The 13,450-nt window shown below is 38.2% G+C and overlaps 2 protein-coding genes across 3 annotated transcripts in view; both read right to left on the minus strand.

The window, feature by feature from the left end:
* The window catches only part of stol (voltage-dependent calcium channel subunit stolid), a 42,467-nt gene extending 40,090 nt beyond the window's left edge, over positions 1-2,377 (minus strand). Inside the window, exon 1 of one of the 2 annotated variants that reach the window (XM_046626602.2) lies at positions 891-2,377. In XM_046626602.2, the coding sequence (XP_046482558.1) occupies positions 891-988 (98 nt within the window). In that variant the 5' untranslated portion in view covers positions 989-2,377. The remainder of the gene's footprint in view (positions 1-890) is intronic. The other variant, XM_046626610.2, reaches the window with a different exon arrangement.
* A 2,586-nt stretch (positions 2,378-4,963) lies between these two features.
* On the minus strand, positions 4,964-12,443 carry Mtr4 (exosome RNA helicase Mtr4). The gene is made up of 10 exons (XM_046626634.1): positions 12,133-12,443; positions 11,971-12,072; positions 11,609-11,851; positions 11,329-11,536; positions 10,023-10,289; positions 9,095-9,923; positions 8,656-8,828; positions 7,413-7,844; positions 6,795-7,332; positions 4,964-5,471 (listed from the first exon to the last, which is right to left on the minus strand). Exons 1-10 carry the CDS (start codon positions 12,426-12,428, stop codon positions 5,314-5,316), a joined length of 3,246 nt encoding a protein of 1,081 aa, XP_046482590.1. The 5' UTR covers positions 12,429-12,443; the 3' UTR covers positions 4,964-5,313.
* Between the last annotated feature and the right edge of the window lie 1,007 nt (positions 12,444-13,450).

The raw sequence follows: 13,450 nt of genomic DNA on the forward strand, positions 1-13,450 counted from the left end.
TACATCAAACTGCATTAAGATGAACGCGCACAATGTACACCGGAATGCAATGTGAACACACATGATATCTCTACAGAGCGGCATTTGAACTTGAGCTAAAATATCATCCATAACACGCTACCCGTTGTTATAATTTTTTTTTACAATTTTTTTCCAGCACAAATTGTTCATATGTTATATTATTGATATAACTGAACGTCTTTAAGTCGCCGTATTTATGTGCCAGCTATGTACATCGAGTTATGCATCGGTTGATATAGGTATATGTATAATTGGTCGATAGACGATGGTAGAAGAAATGTAAAAAAATAGTAGAATTATCGGAAAATTTTTATGGCGATGCAAACGATGTTATTGTACTACACTCGCTTGTTTCGGCCAATTATTTATGTATACATACATCTATGCGTGTAGGTAAAAATGCCAGTTGGATGTGGGAGAGACACGTACAATTTACGTTAAATTACACCGATGGAGGGCAATCCTCGCTTCAAACAAAGTACGGTGATGTCGCGCAACTACAGAAAAACGAGGGGGACTCGAGTAAAATTTAAGTAATACCGAGCTTTACGTTTTTGAAATAACTAAAACGGAAGTAATGAAAAGTTTATTTCGTACAAGATTTGGATTGATAGTATGTGTGACCTGAAAAAAAATTTCCATCTTCTTCGATGAAAGTGTGTACGCAAACAAATTTTGGCAGAAAATTTTCTGTCCCCCGCTGCCAAAAATTTCACGCCCCCCTCCCCCCGCCCGCGAAACCCGTAGTACCGTTATGTAATCCGTATTCCTAGTCATCGAGAATTACGTGTAAATTGCATCATGCACGTGTGCGTTATCTATAACTATGCCTATAGATATAGATAGATTTGCGTAAAGGGTATACTAACTCGTTGTGAGGAATATCTTCTTCTTGTTGGCGGGAAGTTTCTGCTCTCAGCAGAAGGATTACACCAAAACACAGAATTTTTACGCAAGCGAAAGCCATTTTGATTGAGATACTGATTGAGATTTAATAATATTACACCGGGTAGAAATTGATAGCGTTCACGTCGAAGCCGAAGAATATGAATTGTAAAACATGCAGTACAAACTATCTCAACGTATCGTCAATTATTTTCGTCGCGAATCCGAATAGCAGGTATAATTATTATTTTTCTAGTCACTTTTGCCCGGTTCTCGATTTAAATGATGAAACTGGATCTCGGGTTTATGCCTCGACTTGGTTCACATATTTTTGTCAACGTACGAGAGTATATCGACACACCGCCTTGACGAACCGCTCAACGATTGTGATTTTTATTTCTTCAGAGTGCTCCACCACAATTAGTGGTACTATTCTTATTATTATTGCACATTTGTCGCACTCGAATCTTTGCACTTTATGACACCAGTTTTCACTCGTGCTGCCTTTTCTATTGTCTTTATCATGAAATCGGACCGGCGACCAGCCCTCTTCACATCTAGGGCTCTCAGGGCACGGCGGGTAGTCGAAGCTGGTTTTGATTCCGCAGGAACTCTCGTTATCACTCCGTAAGAACGCTATATAGAGAGGTCCGGATGAAGATTCAAACTGTCCGCAACAGCGTTGAAACGAGTATGTAGTCCAACGTTTGAAAACATCGAATTTTGCTGCCCGCGGACCGTGCACGTTGGGTGGAAATCCGTATATCTGGGTTTTATCGGCGAAGAAAAACGAAACACAAATGGAAGTCACTCCCCTTGCGAATATAAATTACACGCGATCAATCGCTCTCAGTCACGATGAAAATATTGTTGAAAATTGGCTAAGCTACGCGAAAGCACACTAAACAGTTTAAAAAATTCTAAACGACATCGAACGTTATTCGGGTAATTTTTTCGTTTCCTTAGGCGATTAATTCGGATGTGACGTTGACTTCGGCGACAAACAGCTCCCAGTGACACTTCTTGTTCGTTTAAGCAAAAACTGACGATTCCCGTCCCGTATGATATTGGTTTCACGTGCCTCCGTTAACACACGATATATTCGAGAATACAATTCCATGAGTATTCACGCATTCCCTTGCCTTATTCGTAGAGAAACACGGTCGAGAAACACAATCATCTTGGAGGCGAACCTTGGACTTGCGCTGGCGCAGTCCTTTTACTACGTACTACGTTACGCTGATACGTAGCGGTGGTCTACGTCGTCGTCGTCGTCGTTCGGCAGGTCGCGGGGCGCAGGGCGCGGTCCAGCTATACGGGGTACAGAGGGCTGAGGGCTGTGCGGGGGTGATACGGTGGCGGAAGGTAGATTTTTCTGGAGGAAAGGAACGGGGCGACAAGCAGCCCCGGTACCCGGACCCGCGTCGCTATGTGCGATTTCTACGGCGCGCAGCCGCCGCATCATTGATTTAACCCTGCGTATACCTATTGTACTACGTTCTTCCTCGTGTGTATTACGTAAAGTGCCTCTGGGCCGAGGCGCAAGGTAGCACGAGAGGTGCACGGGATCAGGCGGAGGTGACTTTGCCGATTTCACTCCGTTGAGTAAGAGACCTTCGAATCAAAGACTCGCGGGACCAGCCATGCTTAATTACAAATAGTAGCGCTAAATTTGAATCACGCAATCTAAAGTATACCCAATTCACGCCAACTATTTTAGTCATTGCAATCGTTGAACAGTTTCCAAAGTGGTAGCGGACGGCCAATATGTATATTTTTCGCGTAACGCAATACATTTTAACTTCGCTACTATTAAAACGGTGGATCTACCAAGAAAAAGTTACAGTTACGCCTACTGAGGAACCCTATATTTTTTCCTCGTCTTGTGGAAAATTCGGTTGGGACACGGTATTGTTCTGGTATATTATCCTGGTTGCTGCACCAATGGCTTGTCGAAAATGCTTATTACACACTCTTTGATTTTTCTAGGGGGTTTGGAGCGTGACGCCAAGTGATTAAGGGGGTGCCCTGGTCAATTTCGATGTTTACGTATTGGTATATATATATATATATCCACATATCCAGATCCACGTATCTCAAACGCGAAAATGGGCTCAAAAGTCCCGTTCTATGCACAATTCTGAAAAAAAAGAAACTCCAATACATTTTCATTTGATGCAGAAATAAAGAAATACGTTGTTGCAGATAAATTCGCAATATATTCAATCCCACCGGACCCATACCAATAAATAGAGGTTATAAATAGGCAGTCTGTATATCTCCTTTCTCGAAGCAACGTCGTTAACTAAACGGTTGCTGAAGATTGCTATAGACAGCCGGCTAAGCGGCACCTTTCGAAGCTCTTGGCTCAGCGGGTTCAGCGCAGCTAGGTGCGCGAGGATACGGATAACTGACTAATTTAGCATCGTAGGACATTACCGTCATGATGGGAGGTGTATGTTCTTTCGATGGGCACATTTTCGTCCCATTTTGAGCAGACCATATTTGATTCTGAGCCCAATGAAAGCCATCTCGAAAATGTACAAAGTGGAGTCTACACGTATACCGTGCACATACCATGTGGAGATTTTCACACTTTAAAATGTGCGCAAAATGATCTCGAATGCGATTGGTTGAAAATCCAAGAAGGCTTCCATGGGGCGCGGGACGCGATTGGTTCTTACAGATGGCTTTGCAAGAACCTATCTCATCTCGTGGCCGCTATGCTGGCGTTGTAATATTGGGATTGTAAGACTTCCAATTAACAATCCCAGATTTTTTTATTCTTACGATAAAAATGCAACTGACAACCACTGACTCAATCACGTCGTTTTGATCAGTTTTAATCACTGAATTTTGTCGGTGCCCATTGTTGGGGGTGTCTTTTTGCTGCCGACGGCGTAGCGCTGCCGCATCAATTTGACGCCCGTGAAAATCCAGCCATAGGTACCACGTGCAACAGAGACAGAAGTAACGTTCTACTACCGGACAGTCGCACAGTGGTGAGTAACACGAATGAAGACAGTAGACACTGAGGGTGCCAGTCCCCAGGATTAAAATTCAATTTCGTTAGCCTGATGGAAATAATTTCTACGCCGAACCACGAATTTTATTTTACGATTAAGTAAAGGAATTCGAACTCTTTCGTAGTTTTGGCATAAAATTTTTTGTAATTCTTCATACGTTTTCGTCGCATGTGACAGATAAGTGTAGAATGGCTCGCATTTACTCGATCGTTTTCCTTCTATCAAATGTTGAAATGGGTAAAAATTCCTGGTTTAGAACAGTAACAAATGTTTTTTATAAGACTAGCGTATTGAGTCAAGGTCAGTTCATGAATATACGATAGATTCTCTAAATTCGTCTAGATGATACACAATAGATGAGAAGATCAATCTTCAAATGAAGACTCAAATTCTGCTTTACAGGTTTATCCTGCCGCAATAAGTTTTCCTTCCGACAATGAGCGAGATACGACAAGTAGCGGTGGTTTGAGAAGAGTATTGCATACTCTCTTTTACAGATTCGTAATCTTATCCATCTAAATGAAATTCTAAAATTGCCGATCATTAGAATCTGATTACAATTTTTCTTAGAAATTCATACTCTTTTATGAGAATTCATGGAGTTTCATAAAAATTTGTACTTTTTAACGAAATTCTAAGAATACTGCACGAAATAATAATTTATGAAAAAATGATTTTCTGCGAAAGATAATTACTATTTCAGACCCATGTCGCTAGTTGGGGGAAAAAAAAAAAAAAAAAAAAAAACTACCAGTTTCTACAAAAAAATTATAAAAAATTCATATATACATACATACATACACGTGTATATACATATAGATTCATTTCAATCGAATGAAATTAATCTAACCATACCATGGTCACGAAATTATAATTATATATACTGGCTACTTTTTGAATTGTCGGTAGTGTACCATTCAATTTTGTCGATACACTAACTCCCATTAGCCTGGTTCTCCTTGGTAGAATGTGGTTACTGAACGGTTTGGAGAAGAAGTTCTGTTTCCTTCTTAATAATAATTCCATAATGCTTAAATGAAGTATTCCAATTTATAATCAAACATAATTCAGTTGCATGTACGGTTCATACAAATAGATAAACCGTTAGCATAACATAAAACATCCCACACATTTCCAGGACTAGATCGTCACAAATGCTGAATTTTGCTGATTGTGAATGGTATTGTCTCCTTTGTTATCATCAAGAGTTTGGCAGTTAACTGATAAAAATAGATCCAGACATTCCTTCAGAATGCACCCCAGGGTAATAGTCGTATATTCTTTCTATTTTCCATTCCGTTTACAATTCTATGTCAGTTTCTCCCCAATTTTTTCATTGCTCTGACAACTCGTCAACGTTTTAATTATAGACAATATTATTTCACAAGTACAAGGAGGCAGCGAAAACAATGTCTCGTTTTATCACCTTTATGCCTTCACTGAATTTATTTTCCAAATCCGAGTTTCCGATATTTTTTGCTGCCTGACAGAGTTGTCTCAGAATCTCCTCTAACCGACGCATACATCTTATTATAGACCCTGGAAAAAATATCATGTTAATCTATTGTTGTGATGTAAATAAGGGTAGCACATGAAGCACACGAATCTCAAGGTATTCTCATTCTTATAAACATGTGGAAGCTTCCACGGATGCGTGTGTACGTTTAACATAGCTACTCGGTTTTTGATTCTACATATTGTGTAGCATAGCTGAACATTTTGATCCAGCCATAACCAATCACCATTGTGAAAGCTTTCGATTTTGAAAAAATTTCATCTTCACAGTAATTGCTCGAATAAAGAAATGACAGTTAGTCATAATTAATTTTTATATAATTTAAACTGTATATTAATTCAGGAAAACTATGATTTTAGCTATGCTTTTCATATTTTAAGTGGGGAGTAAAAAGGGCATGCGCTCAAGTCGTGGATATGAACGGAAACGAATCTAAGGAAAAGCAAAATTTCGTATTCCGACAATAATTTCATATCAATTTACATTATTTTGAAGGAAAAAGTATAAGTTTTTTTTTTTTGCAACTAAAATGTGAAAATGGGCGATTTTGGTCGCATGCTGAAAATGAACAAAACATGCTATTTCTCAACGAATGACGTGCGCGTTGAGAATTGTTGAATCATTTTTTCACCAGAGAAAAAAAAAACTGTTTTTGTCCACTCATAGAGCAAGTAGCCTCTGTACGGTGACGCACTTTACCACCCATCTCATACACGCGTCTCGTGATCTTGCAGTCTACCTTCTGGACTTGCGCTCTAAACTGCATATCCAATGACACTTCCCTAAAATATATCTAAATTTCTACCTTTCAAACTGAACACTTTGCCTCTAAAAACGTAATTAACAGAAGTCAATATCTAAAGTAATCCTTAGAGAAACGTGTTAGTAGCCATACTGAACATGAATTTTTATACAATCTTGCATTTCAACATCCTGGCTGTTGTCAAGTATGAAAGCAAAAAATAAACAAGAATATGCGATCTTAAAGCCACTAAACTCTCGTTCTCAAAACTAACTGCACCCACATGAAAATGAAACTTTTGTTCTTTCTACATGAAGATATTTGAATTTGATGAAACTCTATTATATCTATCATTTTGATATTCGAACACTCACTAGCAAACTAATATTAAATTCTATTATATCTAAAGCTGCATGAACAGTGTTTCTTACGATACCCTAGAAACTACTGAAACAAATGAAAAGTTGGAAATAGTGCACATGCTGGCCATGAATGACCACAAACATTCCATTCGCGCTGCATAAATATTTCACCACTGCTTCAATAGATATTGCAGTGATTAGTCCAAAATCTTCACTGTATTATTGACAATTAGAATACCCACCTTCAAATATATCAGTCATTTTGCAGATTTGTAAGAAATTGGCACCTTTACACCACGCGTACACAACATCCATTAGATATGGTTTAAATTTCTCCACGTATGCTTCTTCATCTATCTCCAGTTTAGCATCGGTGGTTACCTTAGCTATTCGCCTAGCCAAATCCTGCATCTGTCTTAGGGGTCCGCTTAGCTCTTCTGTGCTTTTAGGCATTTCATTACTCTTCTCGTCGCAAACAAAGCAACTAACTAGAGCCACCATTTGTGGTACGCTCAATGCGTTGAACAACCCGTTAAAAATCATCTCAGTCATCAACAATTCATCAGCGCCATTTAATTCACAAGCCACCCGACCTTTCAACTCGATAACATCAGCTGCTGTGCAATAAGCCATCCTGCGTAAGACTCTCTTTCTACATTTCAGTTCATCCATCTGCAATACGGACTTGGCGCGTTTGAGATCGGTTTTTGCTTGTCTTAGATCTTCGCCAATCTTTTCTTTGTGCAAAAATCGTTGGGATAGATCTGGTAATTCAGGATCCTGCAGAATAAAAAAATAACGTCTACATAATAAGTCTGATGAATCAGAGTATAGCCCACAAGTGATTGGCGACTTGTTACCTTATGCAATGGATGGGCAAATAGTCTTTCCTCCAGGGTTTCAATTTTTTTAATGACATCCTTGAAACCTGGATCTACGATATGCATATCAGTTATTGGATTTAATAACGGTGGACCATCCGGAAATCGCTTTTCAACTTCTTGAATAGTTTTCAATACACTCTTTCTGTTATCGGCAGGTCTTAGGTCTTTTGGATAAAATACCCGTAGTGAACTGACTTGTGAGATTAATGAATGTAATACTGGTACAACTTCCATATCTCCCTCATCACCATCCTTACATGGAAGTGGATTTCCTTCAGTAGACTGACTGGATATGTGAAGCAGAATGTCCACAATGATTACAGTCTTATCTTTCATTGGATTGTTTGGACTCTTCTTTTTGAAATTAACAATGATACCCCAATCAAATTCTGCAGTCTCATTTTTAACCTACCGAAATTATTTACAAGTACATATTATACAAAACATTTAGGATAATATGTCGCATTGTTAAGTAGTGATTTTTAGATGTAACAGTTGGTAATTGATAAATAAGTTATAGGAGACTACATTGGACTCCGACTATTTTCTTTCTAACTAATTTCCGATTGGGATTTGACATTTCCTTACAAGTACCTATCGTAATCACATTACTATTACCGACTCTCCACTGTTCGTGAGACTGCATACTTATATGTACTGGACGCGTCACATGTATCAATAAAGAGACGAATTGAATCTTGCATGCAAGTGTTGATGTTAAACACGCTTGGTCATTTCTCATGACTCAAAGGGAACCTAAGTGTGCAAGTCAAGACACTTGATTTTAACTGAAGCCTTAATAAGCGAGTTTCTCTTACACAAAGATCAGATAGCAAACGAGCAGCAAGTAAGTAGCAACGGCTCATGTGGGCTTCAGGAAACATGAGGCACTCAAAAATTTTATACGTATAGTAAGGAGTGACCAAGAGCTCAAATTCTTAATGTAGATGCTTAGTACTTTGCCGTAATATAAAACTGGCTGGGCTCTACAGCCTCATTATCAAGAAATTAATCAGAGTCGATTTTTAATAACATTCTTCGTTTTGTGCTCACACAAACATACTGTTTTTGAGGGACACTCGCATGAAAAAAACATTAAAGATAACGTATTACTGTGCACATTGAAGTAGCATGGAATTCAAAATCGCAGTGCTTCGTAAATTGTATTAGCCAACTACAAATAACTGGCATGGAAAAAAAAAATGGAAAATTTGAGTACCTTCACCAATCTACCAGGTTGTAAGAATGGAATAAGGTATTCAGGTTTCGTTAGATACATCCGAAATTCATTTCCTAGCTTGTCTAGTTGATCCCTGATCTGATGATATGATGAAACCTGGACAACCTTATCGATCACTATAGAATCGTGTAGTTGTTGCAAATTTTTAACCTCTGAAACATATCACAGTATTTGGTTAGTAAAACCTAAAATTAAGAAACCACCTTAATTCGGGTATACAATATACATATTTAACATAAAGAAAAGAGAACATGTATTGGCAGTACCTAAGTACTGTTACCAACGACTCGAAACTGTTGGAGATGCAATACTTCTCCGGCTGTTGAGAATAGTCTTTTAAACTTAAATTTCTTCTTTCGATGTAGAAAAAACATTACTACATTCGTTGAAAAATTGTAATAGCAATTCGCATACTTACTATTGTACAACTCTGGTATATTTGCTTGGTTTTGAAACTGAAAGAAACTTCTCTCCAGCATATACTCTGGATTTATTTCTTCTACTCTCAACAAGTTAAGGACCATATTGTACGTCAAATGAAACGCCGAGTTGATCGGATCAGGTTTTCCTTTAACAATGTCTCTGCCGACAGCTGGGCTTACTTTTTCATCTATCATTAAAATGACGATTCCTTTCTCGTCCAGTCCTCGTCTACCGGCCCTACCCGACATCTGAATATATTCACCCGAGGTTATCCATCGAAAATCTTTACCATCAAATTTTCTTGGTGCAGTGAACAGTACAGTTCTTGCTGGCATATTAAGGCCCATGGCAAATGTTTCAGTTGCAAATAAAGCTTTGATTAACCCTTCGGCAAACAGTATTTCAATGGTTTCCTTCAATATTGGTAAAAGGCCACCGTGATGGATTCCTATGCCACGCCTAAGTAACGGAAGCACATTTTCTACTTGAGGTAGACGTCTGTCTTCCTCATTGAGTACATCCATTGCGTTGTTGAATACTTCATCAACCAATCTCTTTTCATCTATGGTGTTGAAATCCAACTTTGCCATCTGCATGGCATAAATTTCGCAGTCCTTCTTTGAGAAACTGAAACTTATAACTGGGGCAAAGTTTCGCTCCATAATCATCTTGACAATTTTAAAAATATTGGTTTGACCAGCATTAGAGCGCATTCCGCCTCTTCGACCTTTTTGATCCCCTTTTGAGGCTTCGCCGCCTTGGTGCAGACAATTCATAGCTCTGTTGAAATTTTCCTCTTTAAATTCGCCGCTTTCGTCGACAACCTAATCACCGAAAATTTGTGAGACAAAAAATTTTTTAAACGAAAATTTGATAGCAAGAAATAGAAATGTCAAATTTTGTGCACAGGTAGTGATACTAACCAAATGAATTCCATCGCCACCGGCCGGAAATATATAATGTTGCAAAGGTGTTGGACGGTAATCTGTATATACTACATGGCAAGGTTGATTGTGTAAATGCGCTACCCATTCAGCAAATTGCCTGGCATTTGGGATGGTTGCCGATAGAAACACATAGTGAACATTGTCAGGTAGAAGAATCAAGGTTTCTTCCCATACCACCCCTCTTTCTTTGTCACGCATATAATGTATTTCATCAAAAATAACCCAACCAACCTCCCTCATCACCTGATAATCGTAATTCGTTCATAATACATCAGAACATTTTCCAAAGACTAAATTGATTTATATTTATACAGCGAACTGCCCAAAAGAAATGAGATCGAAGTTAGCAACGTCAACAAAACGAAAAGTTGAAACAAAATTCACTGTTTGGCAATATGAAGATATGAATATGAATATATGTTTATCCTTGTTATGAATAACTGAATTTAACACAATCCAAAAGTTGTAAAATAAGGATGTTTGCTATAAAAACATTATTACATGGATGTTACGAATTTGAACCACATCAAAGGAAACCAGCTTTAATTCAACTTTATTACATTTCAATTTCCCCAGCAAACTGTTACGACTAATATGCACAGTGATTCTGAATTGTTGACTTAGTTTAGGCATACCACTGTGTCACATTACAAGACATCACATTAAAAAAACACTAGCCACTCGAAATATCAGTCAAGCTGACAAATAGGGTTAACCTGTACTGACATATTCGTAGCGGTATTACTATGAATTAAAAAACTGGAGACGTACAAGCAACATCTTCCCGTCAGCCTCAAATATTAAGTTTGAAATTGACGATGAATTGAGAATAGCAAATATAAGTTACGGTTCTATTCAAAAAATTTCAGTTATGGTAATCATATACATACATTTAATACTAGACCAACCAACAATTAAGGCAAAGGTATTCTACCAGGTCGGTCAAAATGACTGATCTTTGAGAAGTACGCAATAATATAATATGTTTATAGCGTTCAAAATCATTGTTTGGAAACTTCAATTCTTTGCAAATAATTTGGGACGATCAAACATTTGACGTGTCTGGTGTTCAGTGAAAGTTCACTCTGTAGTGAAAATAGATAGTTAGATTAACTAAAAGATTGAAACTGTAGGTTGTTGTCTAAATTAATAATTTTTATACAAATGATATGCTATATTTTAATATTGTCAGATACCTTATGACTTTAAGTAATACTGTTTCTAGGCTGTCAATGCACGTTCTGCAGTTGTAAGTTTTATATTTTCAAGAGCAGGGACTTACCTCAGAACCTCTGTAGAGCATATTTCTCAAAATCTCTGTGGTCATAATCAGAACGCTGGCAGTGGGATTAATTGTGACATCGCCAGTAATCAATCCAACATCTTTAAACTCTTCAAAAAATTCTCTATATTTTTGATTGCTCAAGGCTTTTATAGGTGTAGTATATATCACTCGTTGCTTGTCTCTCAAGGAACATGCGATGGCGTATCTGTTTAGGAATTGCATTTGAATTTTCAATTCTGACGTTTTTATTGTTTTGGAATTGTTTATCAGTACATACTCAGCTACAACAGTTTTCCCAGCTGAAGTATGTGCAGATACGAGTACTGATTGATTGTTTTCGATGCACAAAATTGCTTCCTTTTGAAATGGATCTAAAACGAATTTATATTCTTTGGCCGGTAGCGAAGATTTCTTTTCCAAAGGAATGTAATCCTGCGCAGGTGGTACAGCCACTTCATGGGTACAGGACTCAATTGTTTCTATAGTATGTATTGTTATACGTGTTGCCAACTCTTCCAAGCTAAACAGAAATAGAATAGGTTACTTAGGAATGTATTGTTGAGGTAAAATAATCACGAAAACTTGTGTGCCAGGAAATTATATGCACAGTGAGTAGAATGCCACAAGTAGTTACTGTACTTTATGTCTTCGGTTATGGAATCTGTCCTCTGTCTTTTTCCAAATGGTTCCTCAATTTCCTCGAGATCTCTTTTAATGCTAGGATCGGTTTGCTCCTCCTTTCTAAAAATCGGTAATTTCGTGGTTAGCTATTGAGGTTAGGCGTCTATGATCACAGCTTACTTTGCTGTTGCTGTCGACTCTTCGAAAGGAATAGCATCCCCAGAAAACTGAACCACATCTTCACTGCTCTCTTCGAACACTTGAAAAAGATCTTCGCTAAAATCAGCCATTACAAAGTACAAATATTTTGTAGTTTGTAACTCCACGAGATTTCTTTTAATTTTAACATTAGTGGCCTTCTTGTGGAGGGTACATGTGGTAGCACGTCGGCCATATTGATGAGCTAAGTTTTCGGGCGCCACGTTTAAACGATTCACTTTAGGCAGTATTAAGTTTTTCGGACAGATCGTTGCCATAAACTATTTCCTCGAACTGTATAGGTATGTACGAACACAGATTCAATACTTTTTGTATAAGAAACTGTGCAGGTAAGCACTTTTTTTTTAAATCCAATTTTAATTCCGGCGTACATTCTATAGAGGTGCAAAGCACCTGGCATAGAACCAGAATAATACTCAGTATAAATGTATACAAAGAAAAAACCAAACCTGAATGAATATAGATACAAATACATTACTTGGTATCACAGCATTGACATTATTTACAGTTCCAGAAGCGTTACTTATACTTACAGGTGAAATGTAGTCTTATTCTCTACTTCGATCTCACATTGATTTTTTGGTTTTGAAAAAGATCTGTTTCTGCAGTTAGGAGCTACACAATACGGCATGTTGTATATTATTCTCACTCACTATTCAATTAAAAACATCGCTGTGGAAAATTATTGACTACCTTCTTACCTAACCTATACAAAAACATAACGATCCATCAAAGTGCAAGCCGTAAACGCTTATAGGTATATATCCGTGATATTCATATGTAAATCTATTTAGCTGTATAGAGTGCTTTCCATTTACTGACTCAAATCGACTTGTGTCGCTATTTCTGGTGTAACCGACCAATCTGGGCAGAGGAATTCACCAGAAAGAGCGACACAAGACAACCTGAGTCAGTAAATGAAAAGCACCCATACTTATGTAAATCTATATCTATTTAGCTCATCAATATGGCTGACGGCGCTGATTCCCCTTCCGTCTTTCGCTTTAACCCCGCTGGGAGAGGATCCGTTCATAAGTCCATGATGGCCTTAATGCCGCCTTGTCCAACCCCTGACACATGCTGCTAAAAGTGGTTCGCAAAATGTCCCTCGATTCTGCCGCCAATCTCCACCACTAGTGGCGCTAGTAGTTATTTGACAAGCTTGCGCGCGGTAAGCGAGGACAGTGAGCGTGTCAGAAGTCTACTAGCGCCACGTAGAGGAACTAAGAAACGGGGACAAAACGCGTACCATTTTTTAGTATACGAGCAATGGTGAGTG

The sequence above is a fragment of the Neodiprion pinetum genome, chromosome 1 (assembly GCF_021155775.2).
Source record: "Neodiprion pinetum isolate iyNeoPine1 chromosome 1, iyNeoPine1.2, whole genome shotgun sequence".
In the NCBI taxonomy this organism is placed as follows: Eukaryota; Metazoa; Arthropoda; class Insecta; order Hymenoptera; family Diprionidae; genus Neodiprion; species Neodiprion pinetum.